We start from the raw sequence: 17,021 nt of genomic DNA, 5'->3' as shown, positions 1-17,021 counted from the left end.
TACTTAATTACATAAAATAAATCGTTCATTTTACCTCAAGATAGGGAAGACCAAGGGTACGCGCAACAGGCGGGATCGTTTAAACGGCTCTTAGGGATCGAATATTAACATTTCTAAATCGCTTAAATTTCTACCCGCACAAATGGACATAACAGGAGTACACACAGAATAAATTAAAGTACTTACCCGTATTTACATACATACAAATTCCTACAACCAAATAAATGGTGCTTTTGAGGACCAAATATTTATTTAGCTTTAACAAGAATTTCTTTGAATCGCTGAATTATTAAGTGACTGTGTCGGTTACATTTAGTATGTATTTTGGCTGGCTTCGACGTTTATACGTAATTGCTGGGTTATTTAGAAATACCTACATTAGGAATTAAATGACCACCCAAAACCAAATTTCCAAGCACTAGCTTCCTTCTATGTACAACATCAAGTAGGTATCAGATTCTCCATCATAATCATTATTTATCTTTCTCGAAAAACACCTATCAAATACAAAAACAGTTGACAAACATTCGAATCGATTTATCGCAAAAGCTCCAAAAAGTGACAGGCCCAACTGAACGGGTCATTCGTCATCTCGACACACTTAACTTGAACTGAACTGAACTACATAACATTTGAGTGAACCCTATAGTGCATGCACCATTCTAGAACAAAATTGCCAGGTAAAATTGAATAATGTGGTACCAAAAGATCAGCGGATAACACTCGACTGGACCTAAAACAAAACAGTAAGGTACGAATAATGTGATAGTTACCTCAAGATCGGCGGCTGACAGCGAGGGCACGCGCAACAGGCTGGGGCGGCGGACTGGCTCGTCGCCCCCTGCACAGCCCTCCTCACTCACACTCTTGCCGCCGTTACCCTGCTACAAAATGTGAGGGTTTTGGATATACAAATTTTGTACGAATTTAGGTTATTCAATTTATAGGTACCTCTTCTATGTTTTAAAAACATACATTTACCGTCTTACCACAAAAAATTGTAAACGTCAGTTTAAGACTTGTCTAAAAAAATGACAGATTATGACGTTGACATATGGTTCATTTTGCAGCCACAATTTTTATAGACAAGTGTAAAACAGATGTTTAAGTTTTTGTAGTAAGGCCAATATTGTTTAATGCTATAAGATACCAGATTATTGACTGCTGGTTATATACTGTGAAAGCATGCACAATGTGGAATACCTTATAAAGCTAGTTGTAAGTAGATTAACCGAATTCACCTAATCAAAAACATCTGATTGTTTTTTTTACTTTTACCTAAAGAAATATTTAGTAAAACACAAATACTATCAACCGTTTCCTTTGCAATGCAGGTAACAGTAACTGCTAACGCATAAAGAGTTGTATTTAAAACTTCAGAATTTGTAATAAGTTCGAAACTGAGTGCCTAAAACCGGCAGATTGAAGTCTTTGAATAATTTATAATTTTAGCGCCTTGAAAATGTATAGGAGTGAGTTTACATTGATTGGTTTGGCACCAAGTAAGTTTTATTCATTTTTATTGTATTGACTGATAGACTAAAATCCACCCTTGTAATAAAGATATCAATAACAGTAATACAGAGCTCGCCTTACATACTCATACTTTTCTGCGTACGCATCTTAAGTTACATCTCGAGTACTTATTCCGACTTTTATTACATCGATTCCATTTATAGAAATAAAATATGTAGAAAAGTTTAACAAGTAGAAGCCTCCTAATGATTCCGCTATGTCGAATACAATGCCTACACGACCTCGACACGGAAACAGCTTTATAAGAGTTCACGAATATTTTATTATAAGCCCCGCTTTCTAAGAACGAAGACGAACGAAAACTTGGAGAGTTATTATTATGAAATTCATTACAACCGGTTGATGAGAATGTACCAAGTAATCCTGAACGGTATAATGAGCTGATAAACTTTACTTGTTTTAGATGAAACAAAAGTATCGGAAAAGGATAATGTTTATAATTTTAACGGCGGGTTTTGTTAAAATTGTATTTAAATTCAGTTTGAGAAGTACCACTCGTTGTTTTTGCTCACAACTTTGGAACTGGACAAAAACTGTATTAACTCAGAACATAGTGCCAAGTTTCGTCTAAGTTCATCCTATCGTTTATTTTTGTTATGAAAGAATAACAAACATTACTGACATTATCCTCTAGCACTTTTTCACCGTGTATTTTCTTAGATGCAAGACAAACTTTTGGTGAAATCAACCTTCTCATAATATTATCCTTATACATTTTACATTGTAGATTTCCTTTTCAAAATTAAATACGTTACCTGTGGATGAGCACGCGGGCAACAGGGATGATGTTGTTTCGGCTTATTAGCGGGTAGTTGAAGAGTTTCCCTGCTCGTCCTCCAACGTAACTGAGCACGTTGATATCGATAGACCCTGCGAGAAATATTTGATGAATTTCAAATATTCACGCTTAAAAAATACCAGTTTCATAAAATCAGTAAAAAAAATATCGCTCAAAAATATCTGGGCATAAAAATAATTTTCATTCTGATTATTTATAAAAAATATGCTAGCAATTTGCAAAGGAGTATTCATCGGTATTTGCAATGTAAATTGTCTGGCGTTGGTATAAATATCGTAGTTCTTAAGGAAAATACTTGTACCAATTTACGGATTTCACAATATTTCGAAGAGGAAAGAAAAAGATACGAGACAATTTAATTAGGATGGAAAATTTAAATCCCTTATCTGTTTTCATTGTTTTACTCTAAAGAAAGTAGATATTTTATCTTTCTGTATAAGAATTATGCTCATCTTTCAATTTACTTGTGCCTATACCAGTTATATAAGTTCTTGTTATATTTAAAAGAGGAATATTACCTGATCTTCTTAGCCATTCTCCTTTTAAACCGTCTCCACAAATGTGCGACATATTTGACAATTTCTGCATAACACGTAGCGGGTTCACTGTTATTGGTCGAAGAAGCAAGAGTAGACGTTGACGTAAAACGGGCACGTTCCGCCCTCATACGTTCCATTTCACGTTTCTTCGTCTCACTGAACTGAGTCGCTATGACGACCAGGCAGAGGTTGATCATGAAAAACGATCCGATCTATAAGACAAATATGTGTTTATGAGATAATGGGATCGTTAGAGCGGACTTGACTGATCGTTTCAGTTTTTGCCAAACTAATGTTATTGTTATGGTCGTAACGTTTGTGTTTTCCCTTTATTTTTTGCTGCCTTTTTTATTGATGTGTTGTTTTTATAGCGGTTTTCACGCTTGTTTGTTTTAAGCGTGCAGGTTAAATATGGAAGGTAGTGATATGCTGTAAATATTTATGGGCGGGGTGAAAGCTTAAATAAACACGAATATTTTTGTTGAAAATGAAATACCAACCACAATCAGCAGTACGAAATAAATCCAATCCCAAAAACTATGCGCGTCCTGTACATAATACATTATATCCGTCCAGCCTTCTAACGATATCACCTGAAAACACAATAGACATTATTTCCTTATTGGGTTCTATTTATAAGACGAGGTAAAACATTTTCCAAATAAGTTGGCTTACCAAGAAAATAGCGACCCACGCGAGTCCGATATTGTCGAAGGAGATCGTGCCTTGAAAGGGGTTGTTTCCCCTTTGAGTACAGTTAGTGTAATACTGATTCCAATTGACACAAGACGTGTTGGTCGGCAGGTTGTAGGAGAACGGTTTGGCCGTTTCGTTGCACACAAGAGGTCCGTATCTGTAGGGAGGGAAGTCCCCACACGTGTGCATCCCATTGTCTTCGGGCGTCGTGCAAATGTAGTCCAACTCCTTTGAAAACTCGTAGTAGAATGATATACTGTAAAACGAATTAAGACGTTTGTATGTGAACTGAATATTTGCTACATTTGTATCCCTATAGGGTTGGATAATGTTAAGATTTTGTCGTGTGAAGTTACACATTTAATAAGTTTTTACTATGGACTTGGATTTCTAGACATTTGCGTTTCAATACAGTTTTACTTATTTCACAGTGAAAGCCTTTCAAATGAACTGTAAAACTGTTCTACAAATGATCCGAAAAATATTGACAATATAATTTTAAAAAAGACCTTCCTTTCCAGATTGTTTGTAGAGCCGTAATTAGTCTGAATTTGTTTTTGAGTAAGTATCTTGGTTGTATCTAACAGTTAACATTGATATATCGTCTCTACTTCTAATATCCATGCAAATGGAGAAACATTTACTATTATATACATCGAGACACACGATGCATGCAATCATGCTAGAATGGAAGCGAAGAAAGGAGTTGAGGATCAATAGCAGTCCCAATTAATGGTAATGGTAGCGTTTGTAAAGATGGCGGGGAAACTCTGGCGACTATCGTCGGAACAGATTAACGTCAGTAGCATTGGGTCGTTATCAGGTAGACAGGTACATAGAAACACGAGCACTGGCCGTAACCCACATCATTTGGCGCCCGGTCGTTACGGGGCTTGTTCTTGATGATAGCTGTAAGGTTTTATTGGTCACAACTTCAGACTAACGTGTCTTTCAGATACTTCTAACAGTTGAACGACCCGACGTGCAAAGCTGCAGTGCATATTATATGCATTTTAGATAACAGTAAAATGTTATTTATTCAACTAATAAAACTATAAATAAATGCGGATTAATAGATTATTAGACGAAAATGCTTAAAACAAAGCTAAATATTGAATATTGTTTGTTAAATTAAAGTCTGTTATTAATGAATAATGAAAATGTAAAATTGATGTGTAGATTAGTATTAGTTTTCTTGAAATAGAGTAACCTAAAGTTGAATAAATTTTGACAAAAATATTTCCATATTAAACGTAGGCAATTGAAGTCATTTGAAACCAGATATACAACTTATTCCATATGCACTGTCCATTAAATAATATTGCGAAATCATAAGTAAAGGAAATAGTACTTCACATAATTTCAGAGAAGTCAATAGAACTACCCATTGTTTTTTTGATTAGAAACAAACCGGCAGTTCTGAATAAAATTGAGCAAATCAAGAGTGATATTATTGAAATAGCGACAAGTAATGAGAGACCTAGCGTCTCTTCGAAACTGCCAATTCGTGAAGGGGAAGCAAATACGATAGCACATCTGGACGGCAGATGTGTGAAGGTACACGTTACAACAGTTCGCAATGTTCTTAATAGAAACACATTAATTTTGATCGCAAATCCTTACGAGTTCACTCTGACGCGCACTCTGTACCATTCGGACAGGTCTCTGGAACATAAATTGAGGAGCCGTGACGGGTGTTATGTACCTAAGTTTACTTCTAAAGGTCTGTAAGGTAACAGTCCCTAACAATGCCGTCTTATTATCCGTATTTTCCAAAGAATATTCACTAGGTTCAACAATAGCTCTCTATAAATAAAACGACATTGTTAGTTTGAATCTTGGTTTGGAACTATTTGTACTAAATCTGGATGTTTTGGTTAGTATCGACTATGAATGGCTATTATCGGTTCATGTTTGCTATGGCGGTTATTTTCTACTTTGTACTATGTTTGGGTTGGTATGTTCGAAACAACTGAATGCAGCAAAGTTTATGTAGTTTGTTACATAAGTATGAATGGAGTACCGGATTGGGGATAGATATTGATATGTACTACATTGTCGAATGATTCGTTTTGTTGTGTTCAGTTACATTATACTCAAATGTGGGTGTTGACGGAATGCAATATTTAAGTGTGTTGTAGGTAATTCGACTGTAAGCTGAATTCTTCAACATGCGCGTTTGTTAAAATGTTAGTAACAGTGCAAAAACAATATGCAATGACAAAGTACAAAATGTCAAAATGATATATAGAGCAGCGATGGATGTGCTCGCCCAGGATAGAAGCGTTAAATATTGCATGCAGTCAACGTTAGCAATGGGACGTGCCGCTAAGACGAGCGCTCTCGAGCAAATGGAACAAATGAAAAAGTCATTTCAGCTGTAATTTCATCCACAAAACTTTAAACATTGCCACTCAATATGCTGCGTCAAACAGTTCGGGTATATAATCCAACACTAACAAACGCCTATGACTTAAATCAACGGTAATGCCGGGAAGGCAGTAGGAGACGGGTCATATGTCTCGCACTGCACCCCAGTAAGAATGATATAAATGGTGTGAAAACATACTTGGGTCGCAGTACATTCGGTGGTGGGACGAATTCACAGCGTTGTCTCAAAATTCCTTCCCAGAGTTGAACTCCCACGATGCCAAATATGAAGAATACGAAGAAACATAACAGCAAAACATTTCCTAGCATGGGTAACGTGTCCAGTAGCAACATCACCAGGATACGCATACCTGAAGTAATAAAGTTGACATTAACATAAACAAAATTAACTCACAGCTTAACCATAATAGTGGTCATAATATTTAGGGATAACATTGCTTTTATGAGTGTAGGGAACATCAAACAATTAAGAGTAATTATTGAGAACAATAAGACATGTGTTGTAGGCGGTTAGTTTAATTATCTCCTTGCTTTATTACTAATGAAGTCTTACCCAGAAATCTGAAACAGAGATTAATATTTCATTGGAAAATTTAAACTTATTAATACACACGTTAATCGAATTCAAGCTACACGTATTTACAGGTGATGTTCTATGTTCAATATTGCAATAATTAGTTCGCACCGGATCGAGTACAATTCGCTGAATTTTGTGAATTCATTTAGTGCTGAAGTGCAGTTCTGCATGAATAGACAGATGGATTTCAATTAATTCGTTTTAGCTGGGCGAACCTATTCCAAAGAGGATTAACCAGTGCTCAACTGCGGAGCTTGTTATTTGTGAAACGTTACTCTGTGTATTCTAGGATGTTTTATGTATTCCGGTAGCACGTTGGTAAACATGTCAGCTAGAGCTCGTGAGTCGTATTAGGACACAAATCAAAATGTATATTTCAATTCAACAGAATAAAAAGGCACGTGGGAGCAATAAATTGTGCGAGGGCAAATTAGTGCCGATGTATGTGTAACCGCGGGCGCGCGTGGCTCGATTTAATTTGCGGCAGAGTTGCATTGTCCCAGTTGTTTGCGAGCCCCAGATGGGGTTTTGTGCGAAACTTTAGCGAGAGCCCGTCTTTTGTTTGAATGTTCAATGCTAACCGTTTGGAAGTCGCGGCGGTCCGCGCTGCTGCCGTGATTTATTATTGAATTTCAATGTTGTTTCTAAATGCAATGTTACTTTTGATAACGACTGTGACTGTCGTAAATTCTGTCGGAATGGCCACCTTTAAAATATGCAAATTCGGACAAAGGCTTTCTTTATTTTGTTGTGAAAAGGTTATGAATAGGAAGACACACAAACCCAACACCAACAAAAGCTTTTGTTTTAAAAATGTATTTACTCTATAAATTATTCCATATTTTGACGCTGTTATGAGTAAACAAGGGAACATAACTCCCCTATTAATACCGGTTTCTTGTCTACTTTCGATAAAATCTACAGGTAGGTAAGTAAACATCATAAGGAGGGCAAACGTAGGGACGTAGAGAGTAGATTAGGCAGTACCCTTGCCGAGCAAATTTCCGACTTGTAAACGTGAAGGGCCTGCGATAATTAAAGCTTGATTAATGTCTGTAGGTAGTTTAGGGTCATCCTGTGCGACAAACACTATTGTCATCATTAATAGAGGCTAGGGAATTATTGGGGACCATTATCGTGCTGTGCTATACTTTGTTACGTTAATAGTAAAACACACACTACTTTTTTAATTAGCTGAAAATATCTAATTCGTATGCACTATCACGTACAACCCTACCACTAAATGAATACTGGAATTAGAAATTTTCACAGCTCAGTTCAGGCGTATTTAAATTCATACTATGTAAACGAAAACACTGAAATTTCACGTGAGTTCTAATAGAGACTGAACTAACATGAATGTACGTGTGTTTTGTGTGCTTATTTCTTCAAATTCTGTTGTTGGCTAGAATATACCATGTCAAAAATGGAGTCTGTTATTAAAGCTCTTTGTTCCACATATGGATAGCTCTGCATTTACTCAACAGTCGTACAAATGTAATATAGGTAATGCTATTAGTTTATTACTAAAATCATGAAAGCTTTGTTGGTCCATTTCTGTTTGTGGCTCGAATTTCTACGAATGTTCTTTGACTTTAATTCAATTTGTTTAATGATAAATGTGTTTGCTTTGTCTTGTATGTTTTAATTTGACTTTGATAGATTTATTTTATCAGTGACTGTAAATAAAGTTGAATTCAGTAACTCAAATAACATTGCATTTAGAAGCATTTATTATATTACATTTAAACAAAATATTGAAAAATATTTAATGAAACTCAGTTTAAAATGCGTGGCAAAAATCAATTCTACCTATTTTCTACAAAAAACATTTTCAGTTTCCAACATTTCTATTTTCGATTTAGAGATTTCCACATATTGGCGAGTGTAAGATAATCTCTAGCAGACGTAGTGGCTTGCTGAGCCTGTCTCACTTGTTGCGCGGATCGATCGCTACCCACGCTCGCTCTTGATTCTGACTCAAGTTAATTTCTATAAGTACCCAGTACCCACCGAGATATTATGGAGTTCTTTTGTACTTTGTACGCTTGAATTTCATTAGGATAAGTACCCATGGCATGCCTGATGGGCTCAGAAAATATTATAAAAGCTTTTGTCAGGTAATATGATATTATTAGAGCAGTGTTTGCTGTGAAAGGCACACATTTTACCTATCATCCTGTGGTTAGAGATATGATGCGTTAACGCTAATGGTAAATGAAGTAAAGTCAAACTATCCCTCTAGGTTTTTTTTCTATGCCTTACTTATAAGGCTTCATACTGTACTGTAAGTATGATGTAGTGATTAAAAGGCATCGTTTAACAGTCCCACGACTTTATAATCTATTTTAGGTACTGTTTTAGTAATTTACAAAAGAGTTGCGTAATATAGGTAAGATTTCAAGATAAAAATATAGCACAATATGTTTAGGCTTTTCCTAGAAGTTATTACTGAAGTCAATATCACGACTGGAGTGTGAACGAGTTTTCAACACTAACTTATTATGCAAATATATTATCGCCACAGCGTTGCCACCCTTTACGTGACATTATTTCAGGAACCCTAATGAAATGGTTTTGTAGGAAGAAATATAAATGGGTTTGGTATTTACATCGATATATTTACATAATATTTACAAGATAAATTGAGACAATAAAAATATACATTTTCTTCCTACCAAAGAGAAAAAAAACCGACTGCCGACTGGTTTGACAAGTCTTCATTTTTACGAACGTAGCTGCCAAACCAGCCGGCCAGTACCAATAAGTGGCGAAGGAGGTAGGTCACCACATCACCCCCCCCCAGAGACCTTCAAGGGCGATAATAAGCTGGGAAGTGGACGCGACGTCCTGACCGCGTCGTTCTGATGACGCCATCGTCAGCCGAAGGTAAGCCTCGGTTATCCGCGTCAGGTGAGTAGTGATGAGTGTTATTGTCGAGTGGTGACTGTGGTGAGTTATGTGCGATAGTGTTGTGTGGTGAGTGTGCTGTGGTGTCAGGGTCACGCAGTATGAAGGCCGGCTTGATGCGGTCTATCGATACTGTGACCTGTTTACCGTTCACCAGTAGTTTGAACACCTTGTCACCTCGTTCGAGCACCTTGTGAGGTCCAGAGTATGCCGGTTTCAGACCACCACCAGCAGTGCAGTCCCTAAGGAACACGTGCGTGGCTGTAGCCAGCTCCTTGAAGACAAATGTCTTGAAGCGGCTGTTGTGTCTGACTGCTGGTGCGGGCTGCAAACTCCGGACAATACTCCGAAGCCTAGAAAGGTAATCGGTCATGTCGACCGTTTCCTCGACCCGCGGGTCGAAGAACTCGCCTGGAAGGCGCAGTGGCTGGCCGAACACTAACTCGGCAGCGGAAGCCTGTACGTCTTCCTTGAAGGCACTGCGCACTCCTAACAGCACAAGTGGAAGAGATTCCACCCAACTGCTGCCTGCGTGGCAGGTGATTGCAGCCTTCAGTTGACGGTGGAATCGCTCCACCAGTCCGTTGCAGGCTGGATGGTAGGCAGTGGTCCTACGATGCTGAAAGCCAGCAATGCCGGATAGGCACTTAAAGAGGGCCGATTCGAACTGCCTACCTCTATCGGTAACGATATCCGATGGGCAGCCGAATCGGGCAATCCATCCACCCAGTAAGGCCTTTGCCACGGTTTCTGCAGTGATGTCTGCCAGGGGTATTGCCTCAGGCCATCGCGTAAAGCGATCGACGGCGGTGAGACAATACCGGAAACCTTGACACAGCGGCAAAGGTCCTATGAGGTCAATGTGGATGAAGGCAAATCTCGCCTGGGGCAACTTAAAGGTCTGCAGTGGTGCAGAGACGTGCCGTGTGGTTTTAGAGCGCTGGCAAGCCAGACAACTCTGAGCCCAGTTACGACAGTCCTTCCTAACCCCAGGCCACACATAGCGGGCTGCAATCAGCCTGGCAGACGCCTTAGTACCAGGGTGACTCAAGGAGTGCAGGCTGAGAAAAATTGACCTGCGCAGCTCCTTGGGTACAAAAGGTCTAGGCGTGCCGCTGCTGAGGTCGCAGTACAGCTGCTGTTGTGAACCTGGGACGCTAACCAACTGCAGACGCAGTGAGTTGTCCCCGGCGAGCAGCTGCTGCAGCTCCTGGTCATCTTCTTGTGCTGCAGCGATCCTCTCGACGGGCACAGGTTGAGTAATCTCCTCAACCCGCGAAAGGGTATCCGCCACGACATTATCCTTCCCGGAGATGTGCCTGATGTCAGTAGTGAACTGAGCAATCAGGTCCAGGTGACGGAACTGTCGTGGGGAACAGTTTTCTTTACGAGAGGTGAAGGCGAATGTGAGAGGTTTGTGGTCCGTGTAGATCACGAAGTCACGAGCCTCCAGCATATGCCTGAAGTACTTCACGCTCTCGTAAATAGCGAGCAGTTCACGGTCGTAAGGAGAGTACTTAACCTGCGCGTCGCTCAGCTTCCTGGAAAAGAATGCCAGAGGCTCCCATGCTCCTCCGGTACGCTGCTGTAGAACTGCACCTATAGCCTTGTCAGACGCATCCGTGACCAGCGCCATCTTGGCGGTGCAGTCAGGATGCGCCAACAGTGCTGCTCGACACAGACTGTCCTTGCAGCCCTGGAACGCCTCACGTTGGTCCGCTGTGAAATTGACAGGGTGCGAACCCTTCACGGAGTCGGAGAGCAGGCTGTTGAGAGGTGCTTGACAGGCTGCGGCATTCGGGATGAACCTGCGGTAGAAATTTAGCATCCCGAGGAATCTGCGCAGCTCCCTGACCGTCTTTGGCTCAGGAAAATTCTGGACAGCCTCAACTTTGGCAGGCAACGGTCTCGTCCCTTTGGAAGAGATGTGATACCCTAAAAAATTAACCTCCGACGCACCAAAGACGCACTTAGCACTGTTGATGACCATACCATACTCTCGCAGTCTGGTGAACAGCTGACGCAGGTGCAGCTCGTGCGTCTTTTGGTCTTTCGAGAACACCAAAAAATCGTCAAGATATGCGTATGTAAAGTCCAAACCCCTGAGCATCTCATCCACGAAGCGCTGAAACGTCTGTGCGGCATTTCGAAGCCCGAACGTCATGAACGGAAATTCGAAAAGCCCGAACGGAGTCGTGATCGCAGTCTTCGGGATGTCATCCGGATGCACTGGAATCTGGTTATAAACCTTAACTAGGTCAATCTGCGAGAAGATGGTACAGCCAGACAAGCTGTGCGCGAAGTCCTGGATGTGCCGGATAGGGTATTGATCCGGGACAGTGCGTGCGTTCAGCATCCTGTAGTCGCCACAAGGGCGCCATCTATTGCCCTTTTTAGGAACGAGGTGAAGAGGCGACGACCACGGTGACTCGGATAAACGGCAGATACCGGACCGCAACATGTCATCAAACTCGGCCTTCGCAATTTTTAATTTGTCCGGTGCTAATCTGCGTGGGGATGAAGATACTGGTGGCCCTGGCGTAGTACGAATGTGGTGTACTGTATTGTGTTTGGATGTGTCGTGTATGCCGCGAGGTCGAGTGATGTCGGGATATTCCCGCAGTATGTGTGTAAACGCGGAATCACCGAGACTCACCCTCACCGAAGACACATCATCAGAGCGGCGGACAGGCGACGCCGGGGTGGAGAGCGTAGTATGGTTGTCGATGAGGCGTTGGTTCCTGCAATCGACAACCAAATTATAATAAGACAAAAAATCCACACCTATTATCGCCCTTGTAACGTCTGCAACAATAAATCGCCAGGCGAAGTCGCGGCGCAACCCTAGGTTTAATGTTAAGCTCACAAAACCGTAAGTGTTTATCACAGTGCCGTTTGCTGCACGCAGTTCATACTCTGTTTTTCCTAATCGTCGCGGAATCGCCGACCGGGGGTATACACTGAGGTCGCTGCCGGTGTCAACCAAAAACTGTATCTTCAACCTTTGGTCGGTGACGAAGAGGCGACCAGCGCTCGGACAATCATCGGCCGCCATCACAGATTGCCCCGCGCATTTCCCGACGTTGTGTAGTCGCACGGTTTAATACACTTCTTAGCGTTATCACCGAACCGCTGGTGGTACCAGCACTGCGATCTTCTGGAGCTGGACCGGTGACGTGAGCGACTACGGGAACGGCTTCTGTTGCGGGATAACCTCTCGAGCTTGAGCGCCATCTTCTGCATCTGCCGGTTTAGCGCGGCGATCTCGGCGTGCAGACCGCTGGTGGACGACGACGGTGCAGTGGCGACGGCAGCTGTTGATGCCACCTGCGCGGGACCGGTGATGACGTGGATACGGTCCGCTAACTCGGCCAGCTCGGCCAAGTCCAGCTTGGATTGCGACGCCACTATGGTCTGCGTACCTGCTGGCAGACGGCTCGTCCACATCGTCCGCAGAAACTCCTCGGGAACACCTGGACCGGCGAGGTTGAGGAGGTGCCGGTAAAACTGCGACGGCTTCCGGTCGCCGAGCTCCTCGTGCATGAGAAGCTGCTTCACCTTCTCCTCGCGTGAAGCTGACTGCCTCTTGATGAGCTCGGCCTTGAGCTTTTCATACTTATCGCTGGCGGGCGGGTTGGCGATTATGTCTTCGACGACGTCGGCGTATTTCGGGTCGAGGTGACCCGTGACGTAGAAGTATTTCGTCTCGTCGGTTTTGATGTTCGCCAGCGCGAATTGCGCGTCCATCTGCGCGAACCAAAGCGCCGGCTTCTCAGGGTAAAACGGTGGAACTCGCACGCCCACGCGGCATGCCTCCGCAGCGTCGATGCCGACTTTGCTAGTCTCAGCACCGTCAACGTCGGCTTTGCTGATCGACATTGTTGTCGTGCTCAGACGGGGTCACCAAATGTAGGAAGAAATATAAATGGGTTTGGTATTTACATCGATATATTTACATAATATTTACAAGATAAATTGAGACAATAAAAATATACATTTTCTTCCTACCAAAGAGAAAAAAAACCGACTGCCGACTGGTTTGACAAGTCTTCATTTTTACGAACGTAGCTGCCAAACCAGCCGGCCAGTACCAATAAGTGGCGAAGGAGGTAGGTCACCACAGTTTCACTGTTAATAATATTTCGTTTGATGCCTAAATAAACCTACTTGGGAAGGGCCCGGTCCTATAAATAAACACGTAATAAATTACCCGTACGTTACAAAGCCTGTAGTGCGGGGTCACCCAAAGTGAAAGGACCCTCGCCTAAAGAGCTCTCTACAGTTTAGCACCGAGATTTAAAGCAAGAAAGCTCTCTTCAATAGCAATAGAAAACACTCTAATTCTTTTAAACTGTTCCCTTTGTAATTTTCTTTTAAGAATTTAGTGTAACTACGCAAGGGTTACCTTTTGTAGGGCTATTACGAGGAAATATTGCTTGAATTTTCTTGTTGTTATGGCCCCTGTTTACGAGGCTCATGGTGTACATATTTAACGCTTAGAAAAGGCCCATTAGTAGGTCGTGCTTATAATCCATTTTACATTTATTATAATTTAATAGCATTAATCATTTCAGGATTACTTTAAAATCTATAATAACATTTAATGGCGATGGTAATTAAAATGTTCAGCAATTTTCAATGCTGAACCGTTTTCACCAAAGTTTATTACATCTCGGATAAAAAATCACATTGCCTATTATTTTTTTCCAAACGTAATGCCATTGTAAAAAAAAATCCATTTCACAGTAGAAAATTTTGCGTCCATCCAGTTTGATTACAGGGCAAGAGAGCTATTTGTTAAGTACGCGGTCAAAAGAGGAATATTGAATTAGGGTTTCTTTGTTAAAAATACTATGAATATTTCGATAACTATGTAGTAATGTTATATGTGTAGTTGCGTGTATCAAATTACTTAATGTAATGATTGCCTTTTTACTCAAGCAATAAATTGCGTCTTATTACTTATAATTACGCAAATTCAAAAGCTTTCAGTTCTAGGATTAAAATGACCTACCTAGATAATTTCGTTGAAGATAAAGATTTTTAGCCGATTTCCAATTTCATTGGAAACGGCATACCAGTAAACATGTGTTCAAATACCGAATTCCTAACTGTAGCAGATCAAAAGGCTTGTCATTCCTATTGTACACATGCAAAACCGACATCCTAATAAACGATGTTTTGGAATACACCGGATATTTTGATTAAAAGAAACTAAAACTTATGGTATTTCCTGTCTTTGTTGTGTATCTTTCACACATTCATAGCAATGATATATCATTTTTAAACGGTACACAACAGTAACAGTTTAGATTTGATTATGCGTTAACTCTAATCGAAACACCTAAGAAATTATATTGGCAGAATTGAAGATTGCGAATACTTATTTGTCATCGATACTTAATAACTAAAAATTACTCCGTATACCTAAGTATTTACTACAGAAATCCAAGGAACTTATACCAAACTTTTACGTCAAATGTAATGTTTATGATGACATCACTAAAATTGACAAGTTATTACTTCTTCTCTTCTTGGCGAGTCGATAACAACTTAAATTTTGGAGGCCCAATATTTCACTACGCATACGGCATTGTCAGTAGCGTTATAATGGTCATCCACAATGCAGCTGTCGGGGCATAGTGGGCAGCATAGAAGGTGCCGCATGGTTTCAGTCAATGTGTATTCATTTTCCTCAACCATAAAAACGCCTAACATAGAACCTAAAAGTTCACACCTAAGTGTGATTAGATAATACTAAATGTCTTACTTGGTATCCTGTTGATGGCTCTCAATGGCCTGAGTACTCGAATAGTCCTGATCGCTGATAGGTTGATGTTCTCCACGTTCAATGCATATTCCAGTGCTCTGGAAAAATAATCACATTTTAAACAAAGATTTTTGGTTTACACAACTTTTTGTGATGAAATATCTGGGTATAATACACTACACATAAAACTGGGCGTGTAAACTTAAAGATCAAAGTAACCCAATATTTTAATTAAGAAAGTGCAGAGAAGATAGCAAAAAAGTTTTCAAAATAAACACGTACCCGGCCATAACAATGAAAAAATCCAATCTGTTCCACGAGTCCGCTAAATAAGTTCCGTGCCCATAAACGCCCATCGCCACCATTTTGATTGACATTTCCAACGTGAAAAACGCGAATATTATATCGTCGAAAACCTGCAACAGATTTTATATTAAAACACGAGTTACTCAAATAAAACATCACAATTTTAATTTGAACGATTCTAATTTTGCCAGCAAATAAATTTCGTTGGCGCGTAAATAAAAATAAAACAAAAGAAAATCACTTCAACAAGCCTCCACATTTTTTCTCTACCGCCAGTGTTCTTTTTTTTTTAATTACGCGGAGTGCACGCGTCAAGACAGTATTCGTTTTTGATTAAAAAGTTTGTATTCTTTTTGCAGATTTATGAGAACGTTCTTGTGGGTTCGATTTTTGAATTATGGGTTGCGATTTATTTTTTATCGCTTGCAATTTTTGACGAGACGTTATTGTTATTTTTTTTTTATAAAAAGTTGTGGCTTTTTTACTTACCTGTAATATTTTGCATCTATTCGTTACACACTGATCGTCGACGCACGGCTGGTACATTCCTAATGTTACGCAGTTCAATAGGATTACCAACATGGATATCCTTTCAAACCACGTGCAAACAAAGTTAAGAAAATCAATACATATTTAAAAATGAAACAGTAGCAGCACAATTAATTATAAAATAACCTAAAAATTAAAACGTCTGATATCATAATGTTCGTGAGTAAAATAACTAGAATATCAAAGAGAAGCTCAGAGTTTCAATTAAATGTCGATGGGCCAGTCCCTTGATACATTTCAGAGTCGCTCCTAATGATCGCTATCATTTTAATTGATTTAAGCTTTGGCTGTTGGTTAAAATTACAATATGATTCGGAGAAGTTGTAAACATAATATTTCAAATGTCATAGGACGGGATCCCTTGTCATCGTTATTTAAGTGAAAGGCATCCTCGAAAAGATTTGGTCAAACCGATGATCAATGGAATACAAATTGGATGATGTAATAGACTTCATCAAACAATTACCACGTTTTCAACCTGTCATGGCGCGAACACGGCGCATTTCGAAAATCGAATTCTCTCGCAATTAAGACGAATTTGTTCAAAATAAATTCCCCTTTTATTCGTACGGATTAAAATTTAACACAAACCGTGATTGCAGGAGATTACACGATGGGCTTATGAAAGATTGGGTACGAAAAAAGTCAATGTTTAAATTTACAACACGTTCCGGAAACGTGTGAATGAAACGCAGCATTAGGTAATTGAATAAACAAGATACAAGATCATAAAATTCGAAATACAACATCATAAATACTCATTTCACGTATATCATTGCGCATGTAAAGTTAATTTCTGTACAATGAGAACGCGTTTGAACTGCCGCCAACAATGAAAATGTGGTAAAAATTATCTATAATGCCTCCAGTGTGTGGTCAGCTTTGTGGTTCAAACCTTGACTTTTTTGACTAGACTCAAATTCAGTGGTATTTAACAAAGCTGTTCTG

General features: G+C 40.1%; 1 protein-coding gene across 8 annotated transcripts in view; it reads right to left on the bottom strand.

The window, feature by feature from the left end:
* Positions 1–17,021, bottom strand: part of LOC124632886 (voltage-dependent T-type calcium channel subunit alpha-1G-like) — a 131,261-nt gene that overhangs the window by 24,929 nt on the left and 89,311 nt on the right. For 5 of the 8 annotated variants that reach the window (XM_047167876.1, XM_047167872.1, XM_047167874.1 and 2 more), the window contains exons 4-12: positions 16,014–16,125; positions 15,501–15,634; positions 15,219–15,316; positions 6,140–6,311; positions 3,550–3,826; positions 3,375–3,467; positions 2,854–3,086; positions 2,292–2,406; positions 774–884 (exon numbers count right to left, since the gene is read on the bottom strand). In XM_047167876.1, coding sequence (XP_047023832.1) covers positions 774–884; positions 2,292–2,406; positions 2,854–3,086; positions 3,375–3,467; positions 3,550–3,826; positions 6,140–6,311; positions 15,219–15,316; positions 15,501–15,634; positions 16,014–16,125 — 1,345 coding nt within the window. The remainder of the gene's footprint in view (positions 1–773; positions 885–2,291; positions 2,407–2,853; positions 3,087–3,374; positions 3,468–3,549; positions 3,827–6,139; positions 6,312–15,218; positions 15,317–15,500; positions 15,635–16,013; positions 16,126–17,021) is intronic. The other 3 variants (XM_047167877.1, XM_047167873.1, XM_047167879.1) reach the window with 1 other exon arrangement.

This window comes from Helicoverpa zea, chromosome 9 (genome assembly GCF_022581195.2).
Source record: "Helicoverpa zea isolate HzStark_Cry1AcR chromosome 9, ilHelZeax1.1, whole genome shotgun sequence".
Lineage (NCBI taxonomy): Eukaryota > Metazoa > Arthropoda > Insecta > Lepidoptera > Noctuidae > Helicoverpa > Helicoverpa zea.
The sequence above is the reverse complement of the archived record's forward strand: the minus strand, read 5'-3'. Positions and strand labels throughout refer to the sequence as shown.